The following is a 24,236-nucleotide window of genomic DNA, read 5'->3' on the forward strand; positions in this document are numbered from 1 at the left end:
CCTAACATATGGTCTATCCTTGAGAATGATCCATGTGGATTTGAGTAAAATGTGTATTCCAGTTTCTTGGGATGAATGACTCTGAAAATGTCCAATAGTTCTAGTTTATCTATCTCTTGATTTAGCTCCCTTATGTCTTTACTAGTTTTCTTCCTGGATGATCTGTCAAGTTGAGAGAGTGGGGTGTTGAAGTCCCGTACTATGATTGTGTTACTGTTAATATATTGCTGTAGCTCTTTCAGTAGAAGTTTGATGTATTTAGATGGCTTCTCATTGGGTGCATAGATGTTAATAATTGTTAAATCCTCTTGATTGACTGATCCTCTGAGCATTAAGTAGTGTCCATTCCTATCTTTTTAAATCTTATCTATTTTAAAGTCTATCATGTCAGATATGAGAATAGCTGTTCCTGCCCTTTTTTGTGGGCCATTGGCTTGAATGATAGTTTTCCATCCTTTCATTTTAAGTCTGTGTTTGTCTTGTTGAGTTAGGTGGGTTTCCTGTAGACAACATATTGTTGGGTTGTGTTTTCTGATCCATCTTCCTACTCTGTGTCTTTTAATAGGTGAATTCAGGCCATCGACATTTATTGATATCAAAGATTGAAGATATTTTAACGCCATTCTTATAGAGTTTTAGAGTGTTTTGATATATGTTCTATTTATGGTGGCCTGATTGTTTATAGGAGACCTTTCAAAACTTCTTTCAGGGCAGGCTTAGTGATGGTTGCTTCCTTCAACTGTTGCTTGTCTGAGAAGGTTTTGATGCCTCCATCTAGTCTGAATGACAGTCTAGCAGGATATAGTATTCTTGGCTGAAAGCCTTTCTCATTGAGCACTCGATAGGTATCTTGCCATTCTCTTCTGGCCTGTAGTGTTTGTATGGAGAAGTCTGCTGCTAATCTTATGGGTTTTCCTTTGTAGGTGACTCTTTGTTTTTCTCTTGCTGCCTTGAGGATCCTTTCTTTATCCTTATTCCTTTCCATTCTAAGTATGACATGTCTTGGTGTCTTTAGGTCTGGATTAATTCTGTTTGGGACCCTCTGGGCTTCTTGAATCTTTGTCTTTGGTGTTGTGTAGACTAGAGAAATTTTCAGCTATTATGGCCTGGAGAATGCTTTCTTCCTCTCCTTCTCTTTCTTCCTCTGGTATGCCAATAATGTGTATATTGTTTCTTTTGAAGTCATCCCATAGGACTCTGTTGTTGTTTTCAGCATCTCTTAATCTCTTTTTGAGATCTCTTACTTCTTTTTTAGTTGTCTCTAATTCATCCTCAATCTTGCTAATTCTGTCTTCAGCCTCACAGATTCTATTCTCTCTGCCCTCTACTGCTTTCTGGAGTTCATCTATTTTGTTGCCCTGCTCTGATACTGTTTTAGCTTGTTCAGCTAGTTGCCTTCTTAGCTCAGCGATTTCAGCTTTCAGCTCTCTAATAACCATGAGATAATTAGAATTTTCTTCCATATTCTCATTTGTTGTTCCTGCATTTCTGATTACAATTTTTTTCATTTTTTTATATTTATTTTATTTATTTATTCCCTTTTGTTGCCCTTATTGTTTTATTATTGTAGTTATTATTGTTATTGTTGTTGGATAGGACAGAGAGAAATGGAGAGAGGAGGGGAAGACAGAGAGGAGGAGAGAAAGATAGACACCTGCAGACCTGCTTCACCGCCTGTGAAGCGACTCCCTTGCAGGTGGGGAGCCTGGGTTCGAACCGGGATCCTTATGTCGGTCCTTGTGCTTTGCGCCACCTGCGCTTAACCCGCTGCGCTACAGCCCGACTCCCCTGATTACAGTTTTTTCAAATTCTTTACTCACTCCTGTTATTATTTCCTTAGCTAATGTTTGGATGTTGAACTCGTTGTTTTGTGCTTCACCCTCTTTAGGACTTTTAGCTGGACTCTTGTCCTGGTTTGAGTCTCCAATATTTTTTCTTGTTGTTTTAACCATTTTATATATTATGAGTTCCCTTTATCAGTACTTTTCAAATTATTGATCACTATTGCCTGGATTGACTTGTGTCTAAGTAAGTTAATTAAAGGGTTTACAGTGGTGGAAGTTAACAGTTTTTTCAATCCCGGAGTTGGAGCTCAGTTGTTTAAAAGCCTTTTTTTTTTTTTTTCTTCCCTGTAGGCTATGGGAGCCTGAGGGCTTTTAAACTATCAGTAGGCTTCTCAGCTTAATCACTGACTCCTGACCAAGAGATAAAGCAGGGTGTGGCAGAGATAATCCAGTGGTTATGCAAAGAGACTTTCACAGCCCCTCAGCTATGCCACTGAGGTATAGGTCTTCTCCTGAGTTTCCGGTTAGATCTCTGTCCCCTGGTGTCCCTCCCTGCCACTGCTCCAGACTCTGAGGGTAGTAGCAATGGAGACTCAGAGTTGCACTTGGTGAGTCTCTGGGGAGTCCTCTCCTCCCTTCAGCTGTCCCCTTGTTGGTGGAGCAGACTGGAGGTGGTGTCTCAACTGATAAACTGCTGAACTGTTAGTAGTCACTTAATCTCTCCTTAGGCTCCTCTCTCCTCTCTGTCACCAGCCACATGTGTTTGTACTCACGGGTGATTTACTGGGTTCCTGTGGTCATTCTAGTCCTGTCTTGTTTTGGTCCCGGGTGGTCTCCTTTGGTATTCCTAGTTGATCCGGGAGAGGAGAGGAGAGGAGAGGGGAGGGGAGGGGAGGGGAGGGGAGGGGAGGGGAGGGGAGGGGAGGGGAGGGGAGAGAAAGCTATCTGCTGCTCGTAGCTCCGCCTCTCCCTATGAATCACCAAATAATATATTTTTTAAAGAAACTTAAAGGGACCAATGACATTTTACTTACATTTCTTTATAATGTTTAAATAGTAATCAAGAGTTATTTTCTATTTTCAGTTGATTTTATTTTCATTTAAATATTTTTAAAATATATTGATTTATTTACTATTGGATAGAGACAGACAAATTGAGAGGGGAGGGTGAGATAGAGAAGGAGAGAGACACCTGCAGCACTGCTTCACCACGTGTGAAGCTTTCCCCCTGCAGGTGGGGACCAGGGGGCTTTTACCCGGGACCTTGGAAACTGTATTGTGTGCACTTAACCAGGTGTGCCACCACCTGGCCCCTTATTTAAAGATAGTTTTTGAGCCTATAAGTAAATTATCATTCCCTTCCAAATTAAACTTTAGTACAAGAATGGCTTTGTGAGGGTCAGGTGGGGGCGTGCCTGGTTAAGTGCACACATTACAGTGGTCAAAGTCCTGGGTTCAAGCCCCCTGGTCCCCACCTGCAGGGGGCAAGCTTCACAAGCGGTGAAGTAGGGCTGCAGGTGTCTCTTTGTCTCTGTCTGTCTCCCTATCACCCCCTCCTCTCTCGATTTCTGGCTGTCTCTATCCAATAAATAACTAAAGAAAGAAAAATTTAAAAAAATGAATGGCTTTGTGAGCCATATATATTTCTCCACACTCCAATTAAAAAGTGATCTTTACTCTTCTGTAAATGAGGTAAGCTTTGCATGTGGGAGGGAGGGAAGCATCCAGCTGTAAACGGTTGCCCTGATAAGAAATATGGTAAAGGAAAAAAGGGGTTAATGGTAGAAAATGCTTCAAAATTCTATATTGTAAATTTTCATTTATCAATAATTTATTTTTAAATTTATCCCACTTACCAGGAAGTCCTACAAACAAGCTCTCGACTGCATCTCAGGCCTCCCAAGGAACCGGTTCTCCAGTTCCTAAAATCCATGGAAGCAGTTTTGTGACATCTGCTGTCAAGGTAACACTATGGTTGGGTTACCACTCTTTGCTAGCTTCTAAGGGAAGTGTGTCCAGGCTCAGCAAGAATTGGTCATTTGGTAATGGGAGTTTTATAAAGTAGACTCTCTTTCTTTTAAGATGTGTTTATTTACTCTGTGTAAGATACTCACATGAGAGAGGAAGGAGTCAGGGTACCGCTCTGGCACAGGGAGCACTAGGGGTCAAGCGGGGAGGAGCCTCGGGTGTAAATCCCGGGCCTCACCTGCTCTAGCCATTTCCCCAGCTGTGACACTAATGGAATCTTCTAGCTAATCAGTAATCTTGAAGGTGATCTGTGAGGAGGAAACTCATTTTAGGGTGAGATCTGTACAGACATGTTTGGGACTATTCTGTACCAATAAGGAAAAACATACAGCCACTGAGTTACTTGGAAATAATTCTCAATTCTCCACAATGTTCTAGTTTCTGATGGGGTGGGGTTATCCCTGGGCCTCAGTGCCTACCACTGCTGGCGGCATTCTTGCACTGGGACACGCACATTCCTATACATGCTGTCTTCACTCTTCCGTCTAAGAGAAAGAGACAGAAGCAACAGTGTCACACACACACACACACACACACACACACACACACACACACATTTTATTTTGTTTTTTGTTTTTATTTTACCTAGAGAAGACAGTTTTCCCTTCTCTAGAGAAGACCTTTGAAATTTAGCACTTCAACTATGTTCTTACTTGTTTATACCAGAATGCTAGCTGCCTGCTCACTATTTGTCAGGACAGTCTCTGCTACTGTTTGGCTGGTCAGTCAGCTTACTTAATCTCCGTCATGCTTGACTTATGTTGAGAGCCTTTGATTCATAAACTGAGAACTCTTTAAGAATCCCTGCGTCACCAACTGATGAATGCTTAACACAGTGTTGAGACACTTACCAGTGTTGATTTTAAAGTTCCCTGTAAAGGCAGTGTTTTTCTTGAAATTCAGAATAATGTTGAAATACTGTGTTATGAATCCCTGAATTGTAACAATTCCCTCTTAAAGTCCTAATACTTTTTTCACTGCTTCTTGATCTTTTCATTATATGATATAAACAAGACCACAAGTTAAGCAGTGTTTTTACCTTTTGTTTCTTTTTCCTAACAATTGTTAATGGTAGATTGCTTCAGATTTGCATTTTGTATTTGAGAATAAGAGACAAATGACAGTAATTTTGAATGTTTTTCTTTGCATTTACTAATTGTTCGGGGGGGGTTGTTTTTTGTTTTTCAATTCTTGAAAAATTTCCCCAGTGTGTTGGCTATTTATTTGGAATAAAGATTACAGATTGTTTCAGGTGTGTGTGTGTGTGTGTGTGTTTGTGTGCATGCTTAAGCAAGTACCTTTTTTATTCACTCACATACTTAATGCCTAGACTCTAAAAATATAAAGCATATGATCTCTGTTCTTTGGTAGTCTGCCATATTCGAGAATGACCATGTAAACCAATGTTTCAACTAAATGTTAGAGTTGGTTATCTTTTCATTATATAGTGGGACCAAGTTAGAGCCTTTCTTTGCATTTGATTTCCCAGAAGAGTATTAAAATTTCAGGTGTAGAGTTTTGGAATACCACAAAGATGGCAGGGGTTGGGCATGGTGTCGCAGGCTTGTATTACCTCTGTGATTAGAATATCTGAAGTCACCACAAGTCACTTTTGTATACACAGCAGGAGGATTCTTTGTTTGCATCCATGCCACCTCTTTGTCCAATTGGGAGTCATCCTAAGGTTCAGAGCCCCAAACCTATAACTGGAGGACTTGGAGCTTTCACAAAAGTGAGTATTTATCAGAATCTATCTCTTTAGTTAGTATGTTGTCTTGTTACACAAACTTCTCCCACCACCACCACCGGAGTTTGGTGCCTGCATGATAAATACCCTACTTCAGGCAGCCTTTTTTTTTTCTTTTTTTCTTTTTTTAAATCAGGCAGAGAAATTGAGGGGATGGTAATGGCAGGGGAACTGGAGGCTTGAACCGGGGAGCTACACTGCCCAGCCCTGTTACACAAACTTTTTGGTGGCATGTTGAAATTGACTCACATCACTGCATAATTACAGCATGAAACTATTAAGTATGTCTAATTCTAAGAACAGCTCCTACTTCCATTTACTTAGTAATGTGTACAGGACAATACTTAGACTCCAGTAATTTGGAGACTTCAGAGAACACAAAGTCATGTGTGTTTCTCTATGCCGTTACTTCATTCCAATATCTAAATGAAGACATCTAGAATCAAAGTCCAGATCCCACTCAGTCCCTTTAATGGCTTTTGTGGGTTATGGTTGTGACAGGAGTACTGTTTTCTTTTTCCTTTTGTTTCCCTTGTTTTTCATTGTTGTTGTAGTTATTGTTGTTCTTGTTATTGATGTCCTCATTGTTAGATAGGACAAAGAGAAATGGAGAGAGGAGGGGAAGAGGGGGGGAGAGAAAAATAGACACCTGCAGACCTGCTTCACCGCCTGTGAAGCAACTCCCCTGCAGGTGGGGAGCCGGGCGCTCAAACTGGGATCCTTACACGGGTCTGCGCTTTGCGCCACGTGCATTTAACCCACTGCACTATTGCCCGACTCCCTGGGTTCATTCTTTACAGACTAAGCCTTGTTGATTCAGTAATTCCTGCAAACACTACAGATCCAGAAATGAGTAACTTTTTTTCCCTGGGGTGTTTATTCATTGTCATTATCACGTTTGTTACAAGGTAATCATCAAGCAGGAACCTGGCGAATCCTCTCACGTGCCCACATCAGGAGCTGCCAGTCAGTCACCTCTCCCTCAATATGTGACTGTGAAAGGGGGTCACATGATAGCTGTGTCCCCTCAAAAGCAGGTCATGACTCCTGGAGAAGGGACTGCTCAGTCACCAAAGATTCAGCCTTCCAAGGTTTGTGTGGGCAGGGGTGGGGATATCCACATGGAAGTGAAAAGAGGAAAAGATTCTGGGCAACGGTGGTTGCTGACCCCAGAGAGACCTGCAGATAACTAACTCCCTGTTATAAAAGCAGGCCTGGTGATGGTAGACCAGTGCTAAAAAAATTACTGTAAGCAGTGGCTTGTGAGAGAAGGAGGGCCCAGGAATGGTTAGACAAGCAAAGGGACTCTCGTTACCTCTCTGGCAGTGAAGGAGGTCAACTTTGTGGGTACAACTTTCCACTTTATTCAGGTCTAAAGTGGATATCTGATGGAATCAAGGTCTACTGCTTTTTTTTTTTTAACCTGTTTTGTTGTTTTGATTTGATTAATGATTTAACATTAGTTTAAAAAATTGTGAGATGGCGGGTATAATTCCACGCCATTCCCACCACCAGAGTTCTGTGTCCCCATTCCCTCCACCGGAAACTGCAGTTGTTCTCCCAAGGTCATACAGATACAGGTTGACTGTTATTTCTGTAACTATATTCATTTTTATATATTTGCCCTTTTTTCTTTTTAATATTTATTTATTATTGAGAAAGATAGGGGAGGGGGAAGGGAGAGAAAACCAGACATCACATGTGTTGCTGGGGGACTGAACTCTGGACCTCATAATGGAGAGTCCACTGCGCCACCTCCCAGACCACTTCTCCCCCCCCCCTTTTTTTGGTCCCGTCTTCTCTTCTTTTTCTTTTCCCCTTTTGTTGCCCTTGCTGTTTTTATTGTTGTTGTTGGATAGGACAGAGAGAAATGGAGAGAGGAGGGGAAGACAGAGAAGAGGAGAGAAAGATAGACACCTGCAGACCTGCTTCACCCCCTGTGAAGCGACTCCCTGCAGGTGGGGAGCTGAGGGCTTCAACCAGGATCCTTAATGCTGGTCCTTGTGCTTTGTGCCACCTGCGGTACCGCCCGCCCCCCCTCTTCCTTTCTAAGTTACCTATTACTACTTCCTAATGTCCTTTCTTTTTCCTCTTCTCTCTCTCTGGGTCCTGATGGACTTGGGGTTCAGAGCCCCTGGTCATCTTTCCCTCTCACTTACCTCCCAGTGTTGCTTTGGCCTCAGTGACAGCTATTTGCCAGACCTTGTAGTGAACCAGTTGTCTTGTGGCGTCCTACGCAGCCAGGCACTACGTGTTCCTTCCAGTCTATTTTGCTTTGCCTAGAGATGTGTAGCAATGCCGATTGAGGCTTTTGCATCAGTACGGTGTTTTGTTGCTCAGAAGCTCTCCTAGTTTTCACTGTTTGCCACTTTGCATTTTTCACATCTACTCATCCATTCATGCTGAGCAACTATATTTGCTTTCTTGGCACATTTTTACCTATTTTTACCTTGGCCATGGAAGACTAAAAAAAAGTAAATGGGTTTTTCTGTGAGAGTGCCCTAAGTTAAATTTAAGGGCATCTGAAAAGAACCTTAGTAAAATAAAGCCTGAGGAAAAGACAGTGGTGTTCATCTCAGTACCTGCTGTGGCCTAAGGATAGAAGAATGTCTGCCTGAGGGTGTTTCTGGAAGCCACTCCAGAAGACAGATGTTAGGATAGGATAGGCTTCTTTTCACCCTCATACTCCATGTTGAGTAAAGAGAAACAAAGGACACTGAGTGGGCGGTGGCGCAGCGGGTTAAGCGCACGCGGCGCAAATTGCAAGGACCGGCCTAAGGATCCTGGTTCGAGCCCCCGGCTCCCCACCTGCAGGGGAGTCGCTTCACAGGTGGTGAAGCAGGTCTGCAGGTGTCTGTCTTTCTCTCCCCCTCTCTGTCTTCCCCTCCTCTCTCCATTTCTCTCTGTCCTATCCAACAACGAACGACAACAACAATAATAGCCACAACAAGGCTACAACAACAAGGGCAACAAAAGGGAATAAAATGGCCTCCAGGAGCAGTGGATTCATGGTGCAGGCACTGAGCCCCAGCAATAACCCTGGAGGCAAAAAAAAAAAAAAAAAGAGAGAAACACAAACTAAAAAGACCTCAATCAGAATGAAGAGATTAGGATAATCATAAGGGGTTGTACTAGCCCAGCACAGACTGGTGGGAGAATTTCTCTTCCCTGTTCGAAGTTAACTTGCCCCACTCATGCTGGTTATTTTGATTAGAGCACCACTCCACTCTGGGTATTGGTGGTACTAGAGATCAGATCTGCACCTCTCGCTCGCATGTTCTGTGTGCTCCCAGTGCCTCCCCACCTCTGGTCATTTGATTCTAGCCTCTTTCTCTGTGCCACACTGTTGTCTAATGATTGAGCATTGTCTTTACATCTTCAGTAATCTTGTTATTTATTTTTTTTAATTTAGAAGAATTTCCAAGCTTTCAATAAAATACACAGAATCAACATCTCCCACCCTAAATTAATATGTTCATAGTTGATTCAAATCATTTGGTCTTCAAATGAAATATGACTGATAGAGCTAAAGTCTGCTTTGTTCTTCCTGCAGACAGCACTATCATGAGTCTGAATGAGTAGCGTTTAGTTCATGCCTATTACATAGATGCACAAATAGCGTGTAATGTGTATCTGCTTTGGGAGAGGTACATAAAAGATAGATCCACGTTTTTTGCGACTTTTTTTATCTTGTAACCAGTGTTATGGCTTAGACTTTGTGCCTGCACCACAAATCCACTGCTTCTGGAGGCCATTTTCCCCATTTTTGTTGCCCTTGTTGTCATTGTTGTTACTGTTGTCATTGCTATTGTCGTTGTTGGATAGGACAGAGAGAAATGGAGAGAGGAGGGGAAGACAGAGAGGGAGAGAAAGACAGACACCTGCAGACCTGCTTCACTTTTGTGAAGCAACCCCCCTGGACATTCTTGGCCATGCTTCCATGAACAGATGTCTAAAATTTGTCCGGGATATATTCCTAAAAGTAGAATTCCTTCAACATGGGGTATGTGAGTTTCAGTTAGTGGATATGCCCATATACCTCTACAAAGTTCACCTTCCTATCAGCAATGGGCAAAGTTCCTCTTTCTCTGAAACCTCTAGCCATTTCTTAGTGTTATGGTCTTTTTCTCCTTCCCTCAATCTGGTGGGTGAAAAGTAATTTTTGGCTCATCTTTTCTGCCTCCAGAAGGCAGGTGTGTTGCATTTCTTAAAACCATCTAAAAGTCTTTCTCTCTTGATTGTGCTGAATTTTTTTTTAAATAAGAACACTGTCCCAGTCTACAGTTAAATTGTTTCTTCTAACTTAATATCCTACTGTTGACTTTGTCTTAATAGAGCTTCACAGTACTTTCTTAGTTGAAAGAGTATTTTCAGAACCACATTGAGCTGTTTGTTCATTTGTTTTTGCCATCTCTGGGGCTTCACCATTTCAGGATGACTTTTTCAGGTAGAGTTGAGAGGCAGAGAGACACCTCAGCAGTGAAGCTTCCTTCAGTACCATGGTTAGGGTCATTCCCTTGACAAACAAAGTAAGTGCACTCAGAATAATGTAGTCCTAACTTTCATGATTTATGAGAACTATCTTGGGTTTTGTAAATACATTTCTTGCTTGTACTTTATTTCTAACCAAATGTCTACTTTCAAGGAAATGAAAGGTGAGAAAATATATGAAGTATCAGAAGATAACTTTACTTAAAGATCAATTTGATGGGTTATATATTAATGATGTGAGTTGTTAAGAGTTAAAAGATGGTGGATTGCATCAAAGTAAAGGCCCTGAAGGTTGGAATTCCCCCGCATACTCCGGCCACATCTTGCTCAACCATGAGGCTGGCATGCCAAGGGGGGTCTGATAGATGAGCTTCCGGGGGTCAACCATCCATGCTGAAACACACATCAGAACCACAGGCCTGGGTGGGGTGGTCCTGCTGCACGATGGTGGAGGAGGATCTAGGTTAGAGTGTTTTGCAGAAAACTGAGAAATGTTACACATGTAAAAACAACTGTATTTACTGTTGACTGTAACCCATTAATCCCTCAAATTAAAAAAAAAATTTAAGTTAGAGATGAAGGGAAAGAAGCATTTTGGTCAGAGATAAAATAGTAGAAGGGGCTATAAAAAATTCATTTGTAAGGGCCAGGTGGGTGGCACACCTGGTTAAGCACTCACACTACAGTGCACAAGGACTCAGGTTCAAGCCTCTAGTCCCCAACTGCAGGGGGAAAGCTTCACAAGTGGTGAAGCAGAGCTGCAGGTGTCTGTCTCTCTCACTACCTACCCTTCCCCTCTCAATTTCTCTTTGTCTCTATTCACTAAGAAAATTTTTAAAAGATTTTTAAAAAGAATTGATTTGTAAAATGTACACTCGAGTTGATAGAATGTTTATTGTGGATTTTCATAGCAGGCAGCTTAAAAATGTCACTGTCCAACAATAGTGAAATGTTCATATAGATTATGGTGTGTCTGTTCTGACATATTACTACTTGATTATAATTGTTTTTGAAAATGCTTGTAATCGGAATTGCAAAGACTGGCGTAAGGATCCCGGTTCGAGCCCCCGGCTCCCCACCTGCAGGGGAGTTGCTTTACAAGTGATGAAGCAGGTCTGCAGGTGTCTGTCTTTCTCTCCTCCTCTCTGTCCTCCCCATCTCTCTTCATTTCTCTCTGTCCTGTATAACAGTGACATCAACAACAATAATAACTACAACAACAATGAAAAACAAGGGCAACAAAAGGGAAAATAAGTAAATAGATATTAAAAATTGAAAAATAAAATGCTGGTGGTCTAGGGGCTAGGTGTAGCTGGCTAAGCTCTCACATTACAGTGTGCAAGGACCCGGGTTCAAGCCTCTAGTCCCCACCTGCAGGGGGAAAGATTCACAAGTGGTGAAGCGGGGCTGCAGGTGTCTCTCTGTCTCTCACTCTCTATCTCCTTCTCCCCCTCTCAGTTTCTCTCTGTCTCTATCCAGTAATAAATAAATTAAAATATTTAAAAAGAACAAGAAAATGCTTATAATCTGATGTCAGTCATCTGTGGTACAGTACAATATCATAGACAACTAGATGATTGAATTAGATTTCACATGGCGTGTTTAGCTCTTGTTTTGTTCTTTGCTAGAGCGTAACGACTGTTCTGTTGTTAGAGCTGAGCACAAGCACTACAGGACTGTCTCCTTCGAACAGGTGGTTGGGGTGCCAGTTGGGTCTGCTTTACCTTCAGCCATGAAACAGGCCATGGCCATCAGTGGTGGCCAGATCCTTGTAGCCAAGGCCAGCTCTTCTGTCGCCAAAGCCGTTGGTCCAAAACAAGTCGTGACACAAGGTGTTGCCAAAGCAATTGTGAGCGGAGGTGGAGGAACCATTGTTGCTCAGCCAGTGCAGACCTTAACCAAGGCTCAGGTCACCACCGCTGGCCCTCAGAAGAGTGGGTCCCAGGGTTCAGGTGAGTAGATGAATTGGGGTCCCTGTCAGCCACGGCACCATCCAAAATGTTACTTGCTGGTAATTGTATTTGCTATTTAGTTCTAAGAAAGTCTTCTGGGTTGGTGCTTAGTATATAGAAACATTTACTATTCTTTTTCATGCAGTTCTTTTTTTGTAGAAGTCTGTTAAAGTCATATGTATGTTTCACTAAGAATAACAGTAGAGATTATTTCGTAATAATGTTTTTATATTTATTATTTTGTTGTCATTGCTGCTATTATTGCATAGGACAGAGAGAAATGGAGAGAGGAGGGGAAAACAGAGAGGGGGAGAGAAAGATAGACACCTGCAGACCTGCTTCACCGCTTGTGAAGTGACTCCCCTGCAGGTGAGGAGCCGGGGGGGGGGGGCTTGAACCATGCCACTTGCACTTAACCCATTGCACTACCACCCAACTCCCTGAAAAGTAATCTTATTTGTCCTCATCACTGTTAAAATCTTGCGATAGTCATTTCCTAGAAACGTTTGGAGATAAATAATGTATCCTCTGCCAAAATAGAGGTTGCATTATTATTATTACCGGGTTTAATATGTTGCTATGAGAACATATGTCAAAATCTGGGCTGGGGAAATAATATAATAGTCATGCACAGGTATTTTCATTCCTGAGGTGCCAGGTCTAGCCCCCAGCACCACCTGAAGACAGAGCTGAGCAGTGCTGTGGTTTAAAAAGAAAGGGGTGGGGAACCCCACAAAGTTGTGTGTATGTACACCAGAATAATCAGACTACTGAATTTGAAGAATTGTATTGAGGCCAAAGGGTTAGTGCACTGCGTTGGAAGATAATATCCCAAATAAAGATTGCAGAAGTGGTACAGTTGCTGATGGTGACAGAATTCATTTGCGGAATTAAAAATTAGTGCTTCAAGTAAGTTGGAAGAAATGTTCTTTGTATTTTAAAAGATTAGGCAGCCTGAGAAATAAGTTACCTAGAGTCTTGTTGCTGAGAATAGTAGTCTGTAACAGACGCGGAACGGATAAAATAGTAAGGCCAGTCGTGAAGCTCAAAAGCACCAGCGTTTTTCCTGCAGTAAGGGTTGATAGTGGTGGTCCGAAAGCCAAACTGAAGAGTAAAAAGGTTCCTATTCTAGTCCTGGCCCTCTGAGACTGAGGTCAGATAAAAATAGCCCTTCGCTAAGGAAGCTAATTGCTGGGGAAGTCAGGACTCCAGAGCACTGCAAGATTTCACTACCACAAAAGGAGATGATGTTCAGAGAGGCTGAAGTTGTAGAGAGCGGAATGATCATAGACAAACTTTCTAGGAGACAAGATGACAGAGTTAGGAAAGGGATGGGGCAGCTGGTTAGACCCGGAGCTGGGAGCTATGGAGGGGACTCTGGGTGAGGAGACTAGAGAGGTCTGCACATCTGTCGCTGGCCTGAGTCACATGGCCTCTAACTAGATTAGTTCTGGTAACAGTGGAGAAGGGGTGTTGCTTCGTTTCAGTCAGTCCCTGATACTTGGAGCAGTTTCCAGGGTTTGTTTCCTCGAGGCTTTGCACAGGGAGGTGGTAATGAGGAGACCTAGAGGAGGCTCTGAGAAGCCTCTCCTTTAATGGGCTCACATATTCTGTAAGCTTTGTTGCACAGACATAAATCTAAAGTAAATGCAGAAAATCTGACATTTCACTCTCCTTGAAGACCTATACTTAGAGGCTGCATAGCCATATTCAATGAGAAATCTCTCAGGGGCTGGGGAGACAGCATAGTGGTTATGTAAAAGACCATTCATGCCTGAGGCTCTGAAGTCCCAGGTTCAGTCCCTAGCACCACCATAAACCAGAATTGAGCAGTGTGTTGCTATCTATCTTTCATTAAGAATGAATATATATATGAAAGAAATCTTTTTCAGAGATCAAGGAAAGCTTTGATATAGATGAGGCTTTAAAAAGATGGATTGGGCAGGGGTAGACAGCATAATGGTTATGCAAAGAGACTGTCATGCCTGAGGCTCTGAAGTCCCAGGTTCAGTCCCTTCACCACCATACCACCCACCATAAGCTGAGCAGTGCTCTGGTAAAGAAAAAAAAAAAAAAAGATGGATTATAGTTTTTATAGCATATGTACCAGTGGATAACAAACAGCTTTTAGTTCTAAAAAGTAAAGGAGTCTGGAGGTCTTGCTTTAGAATCACCCGTTGCTTTAAGAAGAAGGAACAAGAAAGAAAAGAAGGAGGGAAGGCATTTTAAAACAGGGAAAGTTATGTGCTCATTTATAAATAGGGTAATAATTCTATTGCTTGTCTAAGCCACGGAACTTGAGGGGTAAAGAGCATTGGCAATTATAATGGATGTGGTTGCATTGGGATGTAACAACGAATTACATGAGTGTGAACTGGAATGGTTCTGGGCACATGAGGACATAGAAGTTCACTTTAATAAATACAGGTATAAATGACTGAGTCATTTATGGCAGACTTTCTGTTAATGTAAATTGCTTTTAGTTATCAGAATATTTACAAATACCAGCCTTTAAAGCATTGTTCATTTAGGAAACAAGCTGTTGAGTTTACTGCTAGTTTATTCTAATAAATGTTTTATTACTTAATCTGTGTTTCTTGCTTTTTTATTGTTGTTGTTTTTAATTTTAGGGTAACATTGCCCTCAGTTTCCAGTTATCTTACTGTTTTTCCTTTCTTTTTTCTTTTTCTCCTTTTACCATTTTAGTAATGGCAACATTGCAGCTGCCAGCCACTAATTTGGCCAATTTGGCAAATCTGCCTCCCGGCACCAAACTCTACCTTACAACAAACAGCAAGAACCCCTCAGGAAAAGGAAAGCTGCTGCTGATCCCGCAAGGCGCTATCCTGCGAGCGACCAACAATGCCAGTTAGTGTCTTGTTAAATCATTTGACTCTTGGGTGTCTGGGTATGTCCATCTCATCCACTGGAGGGCCAGTTCTTACTGTGTCAGGAAGCATTTTCATAGTTCTGTTTTTGCAATGGGATGGTAGTACTTGCCCAAATAGGTTTTAAATAAACACAAAATTTAATTAGGTGTGGGTTTTAAATGATCACAGTTTGAGAAAGTGGCACTGCTATTTGGGATTTATTTACTCTGAGTTGGGGTCAGGAATAACTTACTCTGGAGAATTATTGCAGCTGTATTGCCAGAAAGTCTTTCCTGGAATTAGTAATTGAAGGCAAGTTCTTCCTTTCTGAGCATTTGATAACTGCTACATCTGGGAAGAAGGTCTGGGGACTTTCAGAAGCTGGAAGCCAGTTTTACTCTGAAAGGGCTAGAACTAGTTTCAGCTTGCCCCACCAACCTTTTTTTTTTTTCCTGTGATGTCTGGGTCTTGTGCAGACATGATTTTACTGCTCCTGGGTGGACATTTTTTTCTTGTTTTTCTTAAAAAGAGGGAGACAGAGGAAGAGAGATATGTAACACAGTACACCCCACCGCTTAGGGAGCTTCCTCCAGGGCCGTGGTGTTCCCTTGTGGTGAACCCCAGAGCTCATTTACATAAGGTCACACTCTACAAAGTAAGCTATCTTCCAACTCCTCTTCTTGTTATTAATTAGATGTACTTCTTAAATCTGCTAGATTTGGAGAAGGATAGAGAAATACAGGCTTAACTTTGATGTATCAGTCTTAACCTCTCAAGAAAATTAAATGATTTGTCTAGACATAATAAAAGTTTTGCTTTGATATATAGAGAAAATTAATTTGAATTAGTGTGAGAACAAAGGGCAAAGAGAACCATTTTCTTCTATTGGGAATTGGTAGAGCAACCAGGTAGGGTCAGTACAACAATCAGTTCATTGGAAGACAGCTACCTGTGCACCCGGCTGACACAGATGGTACAGCACACAAGGACCCAGGTTCAAGCTCCTGGTCCCCACCTGCAGGGGAAAACTTCACACGCAGTGAAGCAATGATGCTAGTGTCTATCTCCCTCTTCCCTCTCAAACTAAATAAAGTAGATCTTTTTTAAAAGTTAGCCACTCTTGCAAAAATATAGTGCATAATCTAAGCACTATTTTGTTTGTTGACTATAATGGTTGATACTCCCACCGTCATTTTTTTCTTTTCTTTTTTTTTTTTTTTTTTTTTTTTTGCCTCCAGGGTTCTTGCTGGGGCTTGGGGACTCCACTGCTCCTGGAGGCTTTTTTTTTTTTTTCCCTTTTGTTGCGGTTGTTGTTTAACATTGTTGTGGTTATTATCATTGTTATTGATGTCGTTGTTGTTGGATAGGACAGAGAGAAATGGAGAGAGGAGGGGAAGAGAAAGACATCTGTAGACCTGCTTCACCGCCTGTGAAGCGACTCCCCTGCAGGTGGGGAGCCGGGGCTTGCACTTTGTGCCACATGTGCTTAACCCATTGCACTACCGCCCGACCCCCACCCACCGTCATTTTTATCTGGTATCTAAGCAATAGTCTTATCAGAAAGTTACATGTCTAAACAAATGTAAGTATTCCAGAATTTAAGCTAGAGTGGTGACACAGTGGATAAAGCATTAGACTCTCACACATGAGATCCAAGATTCATCCAGAGGGTGTCTTGGATTGTCATTTGTATATATTATTTCACCTAAACGGTGGTAAAAGGGACCCAAAGGTTTTAAGTAGACTGTAAAAAAACAGACCCAGTGGCGGTTACATGTTTATATATTTACTGTATAGACAGACATCAACAGGGAAGGGGAGGAGGGAGGAGAGAGAGACCTATTGCACTGCTTACCCAGGTCCTTGGCGTGGTAACAGTGCTTTTACCAGGTGCACCACTGCGCAGCTGCTCCTGGAGTAATTACAAATGTGAGGAAAGTTCTATTTTTTTTCATTGTGGGGACCATGGGGAAAAAAGAGAATAATATAAAAGTAAGTGTAAACTAAATTTTAGCAGTTTCAGTGACATTGAATCAGATGTCCAAAAAACCCTAAGAAGCATTTGTCTCAGCACATTCAAATAATTGGTTAAAGTCAACACATAGCGAGAAAATGTCGGTGTTAGGTACTCTTTGCTTCCCGCAACTGAGTCAAAATACCTGTGAAAGATTAAGCTCTTCACTGTACTGAGATCCAGCCGAACTAGTCAGTCATTTAAAGAACAGATTTCAGTCTTTGCTTCTAGGAAGTTCTCTTGTCACAGAATAGGTTTATTGGTGAATAAGAAGGAGGCAATACAGAAAACATCTCTTGTTGCTTTTTTTTTTTTTTTCTTGAGGCTTCTCTTGACACTTTGATGATGCTTCTGTCACCCGTTGTGTTTTCAGACCTCCAGTCTGGCTCAGCTGCCAGCAGTGGAGGTGGTGGCAGCAGTGGCACTGGAGGAGGAGGAGCAGGAGCAGGAGCAGGAGCAGGAGCAGGAGGAGGAGGAGGAGCAGGCGCAGGCGCAGGAGGAGGAGCAGGTGCAGGTGCAGGCGCAGGCGCAGGCACGGGAACTGGAGGAACCCAGAGTCCCGCCGCCCCCGGAGGGATATCCCAGCACCTGACGTACACATCTTACATCCTCAAGCAGACACCTCAGGTCTAGCCACTTGTTCCTGGTTTCTTTAAAACATTTAGTCTTTGCAATAATGACCTCTAATCGCAGTGGATTTACTTTACAGCTCTGGGATCAGTGCTAACATCACAAATATTTTATGTATTTATATATATTTAAATATATTATTTGGAATTTGTTTTGTTTTTGAGAGAAGATAGAAGTTCAGAAAGACCTAAGTAACTTACCCCAATTTTTTTCCTATGCTAATGACAGCACTTGAGTTTGGACTCTTCTGACTCAGAGTATATAAGAGAAGTTTAAAGAAAAGAAATGCACTATTGCTGTTGACTCTCCTACATCTGTATCTGTAAAGTAATAAACAGCATTAATAAGAAAAAAAAATAATTTTCATTTTTTATTTTATAGGAGAGAAACTGAAGCGATAATACCAGGTGATGTTACTTAGGGTTAGGTCGGATTCAGGACTAGAAATGGGTCCTCCTTCTTTCCCTCTCACTCTAAGCAGTGTAATGGAATTTTGGTTCCAAAGATTCTTGTTCAAAAGGATAACTAAATATCATTCTGAATAACTAGGTAGAACATTGAGGAGTAACATTGAAGATCTAAGTTTATTTTTTATACATAATTTTTATTAGCGACTTAATAATGATTGACAAGTTTGTGGTATAATGGGTACTATTCCATACAATTCCCCCCCCCCCCAGAGTTCCATCTCCCCTCCCCTGCATTGGAAGTTTCCTTATTCTTTCTCCCTCTGGGAGTATGGATCAAAGAAAAGATCTAAGTTTCCAGCCACAAATCTGCATAACTTCTCTGTGAAGATGTGAGACACAGGGCCGTTGTCAGTAGTGACGGTGAGCACAGGACTGCTGTCCATTGTTCTGACTGGTAGCAAGATTAAGAGTTGGAGGAGGGGAGCATTATAGCTTATCATTTGGAATCTGGTGATTTAAGACATAATTGGAATTTAACCTAATTTAAGTTATTTTTCCTAACCTAGGGCACGTTTTTAGTTGGCCAGCCATCCCCCCAGACATCTGGAAAACAGCTGGCTCCAGGTTCAGTGGTCCAGGGAACACTGGGAGTCAGCACAGCTTCTGCACAAGGGCAGCAAACATTGAAAGTCATTTCTGGACAAAAAACCACTTTATTCACCCAGGTAAATACATCCCTGCCTCCCAAACATGGTGGTGTGGTAGCTCTCTCGTCTGTTTATCTGCATGTGGTTTTACAGTGCTTATCTCTAGAAATTAGGATCATGTAAGAAAATAGGTAATAAGACAATATAGAGAAATAAGAAAAGTCTGAAGTTTGGGGAGCTATTAGTTGAACAGGAAAGACCAGTGTTATGAACAGGAAAGACCAGTGTTATTTAGATTTGAAAACAGCAATGTCCTGTTGAACTATAAAATTTGCAGGATGGGGGGAGAGAGCATAATGGTTAGGCAAAGAGACTCTCATGCCTGAGGCAGCAAAGTCCCAGGTTCAATCCCCAGCACCACCATAAGCCAGAGTTGAGCAGTGCTCTGGTAAAATAAAACAAAATAAAAATATAAAATAAAATTTGCCAAAACAAAATGTCAAGCGTGATGAGTCACAGAATTTACTCTCTTTGCAGGAGAAAAAAAAAGTGACAATTATTGCCTGAGAAGAAACATGGATTTTCTTTTATTTTTTTTGTCTTTTTATTTTTTAAATCTTTATTTACTGGATAAAGACAGCCAGAGATCAAGAGGGAAGGGAGTAGTTGAGAGGGAGAGAGATAGAGACACCACAACACTACTTCACCTCTTGCAAAGCTTACCTCTTGCAGATGGGGACCGGGGCCTCGAACTCGGGTTCTTGTGCGTTGTAATGTGTGCTCAACCAGGCCCACCACCACCTGGCCCGAGATGCTTCATTCTGAAGTTTCTCTGGAGAGACTTAATCGGGTAGATACTGAGTGATGTGTTAGTTGGTCTTGGCTGCAGCATCTGTGTGCTGCATTTCTACAAAGAACAGTGATGGGTGGTGTCCTCATTGTTTGAGAATTTCTAACTAGATCGCAAAAGTTTACCAAATGAAACAAGCACAGAAGGAGGGCTGGGGAGACAGCATAATAGTTTCCCAAAGACACTTCCTTGCCTGAGGCTCCATAGACACCGGATGATGTAAACAGAATGATACCAGACACCAGGAAGCAGTGCACTTCCACGGAGATCTGTTCACCTTATTCTTGTTCCTGTTGTGACATTCAGGGGTTTTCTTTCTTTTTATTTGTTAATATAGTGAATTATATTGTTTTTTTAAATGTTGATCAATTATGCATTCCTGGGGGAACATCCCACCTGTTTATAAGTCACCCTTCTTTTCCTTCCTTTCTCCCTCCCTTTCTCTCTCTCTCTCTATTTTTTGTCTTCTTTCTTTCTTACTCCAACTCTTCCTAATTTTATAAAATAACATCTTAGTGCGAGTTGGGCAGTAAGTAGCACAGTGGATTAAGCGCATGTGGCACAAAGCCAAGGACTGGCGTAAGGATCCCAGTTCAAGCCCCCGGCTCCCCACCTGCAGGCGAGTCACTTCACAAGCGGTGAAGCAGGTCTGCAGGTGTCTTTCTCTCCCCCTCTCTGTCTTCCACATCTCTCTCCATTTCTCTCTGTCCTATCCAGCAATGACGACAACAACAATAAAAACAAGAACAACAGAAAGGAATAAATAAATATTTTTTAATCTTTAAAAAAATAACATCTTAACTGGCACACAGCCACGTTCATTTCTTGCCCTCACAGTAGCTGAAGAGTCGCATGGGGCTCAGATAGTCTGTAGAGCTAGAAATGTTTGCTTACTTACTGGAAAAGTTTGCCTTGATTTAAACCACTGAAAGTTCAATTCTTGAATAGCTCTTAAGTATGCCTAAACTAGCCTAGAGCACCATTTGAACTTAGTTATTTTCTAAATATTATGTCACATATTATTATGTTGACATTGGTTTAACATTTTTTAAGACTTCCAGAATATAGTTTCACTCCTACATAGCTGTGTATACAACTCACTGCACAGGCCACAAACGTTCTAATGCTCCCTCCCTCTGGTAACCACTAGTTTTCACAAAGTTTAATTAACTTACCCATTTCAGTCTGATCCTTCTCAGTTTGACTTTCAAGTTTTAAAAGTACATTGTGGGTGCCAGGTGGTGGTGCACCCAGTTAAGCACACATATTACCATGCATAAGGGCCTGAGTTGGAGTATCCGCTCCTAGCTTGCAGAGGAGATACTTCTTGAATGGTGAAACAGGTCTGCTGATGTCTGTCTTCCTCTCTCTCTCTCTCTCTCTCTCTCTCTCTCTCTCTCCCTCTCTCTCTCCTCCTTCTCCTCCTCTCAACTTTTCTCTATCCTACCCAATAAAACAGAAAGGAAAAAATGGCTGAGAGCAATGAATCGTAATGCTGGTACCAAGCCCCAGCAATAACGCTGGTGGCAATAAGAAGAAGGAAAAATCAAAGCACATTGTGTTTGTTACTGGGGTTAGAGCATTGGGTTTAAAAGCACGAGGTTCTGATTTGGTTATAATCCTTGGGAACTTGGTGCATAAACTGCACCTCATATAACTGCTGTTTGTTTTTGTGTTTTACCACCAGGATTATCACTGGGGCTCGATGCCAGCCTGAGGAATCTACCGCTCCCAATAACTTTATTTTTCCCTTCCTCCTTTCTTTGTTTCTTTTCTTTTTTCTATTTATTTATTTATTTATTTTTGGTGGTTTTTTTTTCTCTCTCCTTTAAAAAAAAAAGAAAAAGAAATTGAGAGAGTAGGGAGAGACATTTGCAGCACTGGGCATGACCCTGAGTCTCAGAGCACGATAACGTGTCTCTCCTCTACCCAGTGTGCCACCTTCTGGCCCCCATCACATAGTTCTGATTAGCAAGACTTCACTGTGGGGCCCGGTGGTGGCATACCTGGTTAAACTTAAGTACATGTCAGCAAGACTTCACTGGATGTTCTATTGACTCTTGAGTTCTTGATGTATATGTAACTAGGGAGTAAATTTTGCCTGTTAGCCAGCAACATTATTACATAAATCCATTTGGTTTCCACAGGCAGCTCCTGGGGGACAAACATCTCTGATGAAAATATCAGATAGCACATTGAAGACTGTGCCGGCCACTTCACAGCTCTCAAAGCCTGGAACCACAATGCTGAGAGTAGCAGGAGGGGTAATCACAACTGCTACTTCACCAGCTCTGACCCTCTCAGCGAATGGCCCTGCACAACAGGTAAGGATTAGTCCCATGTAGAAAATCATAATGTAACATTAAAAATTCAAGTAGACTTATCAGTGAACTATATTGCTTTTTAAAAATTGAAATATAATTTATATGCCATAAGATTCATTGTTTCCAAGTATGCAGTTTAATGATTTTTCTGTATTTTAGCAGCAGAAGTGAAATCATCAAACACTGTTTTAGGCAGAGGTAGATTGCATAATGTTATGCAAAGAGACTCAGCCTGAGGCTCCAGAGCCCCAAGTTCAGTCCCCCCACCACCATAAGCCAGAGCCGAACAGAGCTCTGGTACAAAATCAGTCCAGAAAAAAACAGTACTCAATGATAAGTCCTCTCACCCCTCACGCCCAGCGTGGCTACCTCCAGTCTGCTCTCTTGCATCTGACTTCTTTGACCTAGTTTTATTTAGCTGTGTTTGTAGCATCTACCACTACTTCATTCCTTTCTATAGCTGAATGATACTCAATTTTTAAAAAAAATTTTATTAATAGTTATTTACTTATTCCCTTTTGTTGCCCTTGCTGTTTTATCGTGGTTGTTACTGATGTTGTTGTTCTTGGACAGGACAGAGATCCTTACGCCGGTCCCTGCGCTTTGCACCACATGAGATTAACCCACTGCGCCACCGCCCGACCCCCAGGACCAGTTTAAGAATCCCGGTTCAAGCCCCTGCTCCCCACCTGCAGGGAAGTCGCTTCACAAGTGGTGAAGCAGGTCTGCAGGTGTCTTTCTCTCCCCCTCTCTGTCTCCCCCTCCTCCCTCTATTTCTCTCTGTCCTATCCAACAGCGGCGACATCAACAACAACAATAATAACTACAACAATAAAACAGCAAGGGCAACAAAAGGGAATAAATAATTTTTTTTTTAAAAGTCTTTTTTAAAGTGGTATTACCTTTTGGTATGTATTCATAGGTGGTGGCATATAGTAATAGATAAAAATTACTTAGTGTGCTAGTTATGCTCATTTTTTTAAAACACTTTTTCCCCCTCATAATTTTACTTACTTCTGGCCATGTGAATGAATAGTCAGAAGGAACAGCACCCAGTGCGTCATCTACTGTAGGTCCCGTGATGAAAACTTCTGGGCAGCAGCAAGTGTGCGTGAGCCAGACCACCGTAGGAACCTGCAAAACCGCCACCCCGTCTGTTATCAGTGCCACGTCCCTGGTGTCCACACCGAACCCCATCTCCGGAAAAGCCACAGTGTCAGGTCAGTTGTAGCCTGTTTTCTGTTCATGATCTTTGGCTTAGAATATTTTGGGGAGGTCTTTAAAATACTTTGTCTTAAGTTATTAAAACACAGCAGTTAAGATAGCAAAGATCAAAGACAGTCTCAGAAGCAATGCAAGAAGAGTGGGGTAAAATTATGCACAGTACTTCCATGGTAGGTAAGTCCCTTTAATACTTAATGCTTGTAGGGATGCTTTAGTGGGAGAGGATTCCGTATGTTTATCTGGAGAGCTCTTCATTGCTGCTTCAAACCTGAGAAGATAGAGCATTCTTTTTTTATTTATTATTTATTCCCTTTTGTTTTCCTTGTTGTTTTATTGTTGTCGTCATTGTTGGATAGGACAGAGAGAAATGGAGAGAGGAGGGGAAGACAGAGCGGGGGAGAGAAAGACAGACACCTGCAGACCTGCTTCTCTGCCTGTGAAGCGACTCCCCCGCAGGTGGGGAGCCGGGGCCTCGAACCAGGATCCTTACACCAGTCCTTGCGCTTGTGCCAGGTGCACTTAACCTGCTGCGCTACCGCCCGACTCCCAGATAGAGTATTCTTGAGTAAAGACAGCTTTGACTCTACCCTGCCTGTTCTTTGTGGCCTTTACAGTTTTTGTTGGGAAACCAGCTAATATTCTTAGAAAGATTCCCTTATAGGCAGCGTTCTGCCTTTCTCGTGCTGAACTTTGTATTTTCTCTTTATCTTTGATCTTTGTCATTTAATTGCTGTTTATTCAGTCAACTTATATTTAGTTTTTTCCCCTTTTTTTTATAGAAACTTCTAAAACATTTATTGGCTTGGAAGCCAAGATTACCTTACTAGAAAGGGCTTTTTGTTTATTAAAGTTTTTGTTTAATTTATTTATTATTTATTGGATAGAGACAGAAATCAAGAGAGAAAGGGAAGATAGGGAGAGAAGGAGAAACACCTGCAGCACTGCTTCACCACTCATGAAACTTTTCCCCTTCAGATGGGGACTAGGGACTTGAACCTAGGTCCTTGCACATAGTGACATGTGCACTCAACCAGGTGCGCCACCACCCAGCACCTTATCAAAGTTTTATTCTAGGAAGTTCTTAAGATTATTCCTTCCCTTCATTCAACCAACTGCTTTCCATCATCTTAAAAGAACCCTGATCTTCAGGTGTTTTTTTAATAAATCCTTGGTATGAGCCCCGACTCCCCACCTGCAGAGGGGTCACTTTGCAAGCAGTGAAGCAGGTCTACAGGTGTCTTATCTCTCACAGTAAAAGCCTTTTC

General features: G+C 41.9%; 1 protein-coding gene across 2 annotated transcripts in view; it reads left to right on the forward strand.

Annotated features, from left to right (window-relative positions):
- Window positions 1-24,236, forward strand: part of YEATS2 (YEATS domain containing 2) — a 98,182-nt gene that overhangs the window by 57,258 nt on the left and 16,688 nt on the right. The window contains exons 13-21 of one of the 2 annotated variants that reach the window (XM_060172048.1): window positions 3,644-3,747; window positions 5,437-5,544; window positions 6,468-6,650; window positions 11,744-12,002; window positions 14,709-14,870; window positions 17,260-17,513; window positions 18,493-18,651; window positions 21,571-21,747; window positions 22,784-22,967. In XM_060172048.1, coding sequence (XP_060028031.1) covers window positions 3,644-3,747; window positions 5,437-5,544; window positions 6,468-6,650; window positions 11,744-12,002; window positions 14,709-14,870; window positions 17,260-17,513; window positions 18,493-18,651; window positions 21,571-21,747; window positions 22,784-22,967 — 1,590 coding nt within the window. The remainder of the gene's footprint in view (window positions 1-3,643; window positions 3,748-5,436; window positions 5,545-6,467; window positions 6,651-11,743; window positions 12,003-14,708; window positions 14,871-17,259; window positions 17,514-18,492; window positions 18,652-21,570; window positions 21,748-22,783; window positions 22,968-24,236) is intronic. The other variant, XM_060172049.1, reaches the window with a different exon arrangement.

Source organism: Erinaceus europaeus, chromosome 14, assembly GCF_950295315.1.
Source record: "Erinaceus europaeus chromosome 14, mEriEur2.1, whole genome shotgun sequence".
Taxonomy (NCBI): domain Eukaryota; kingdom Metazoa; phylum Chordata; class Mammalia; order Eulipotyphla; family Erinaceidae; genus Erinaceus; species Erinaceus europaeus.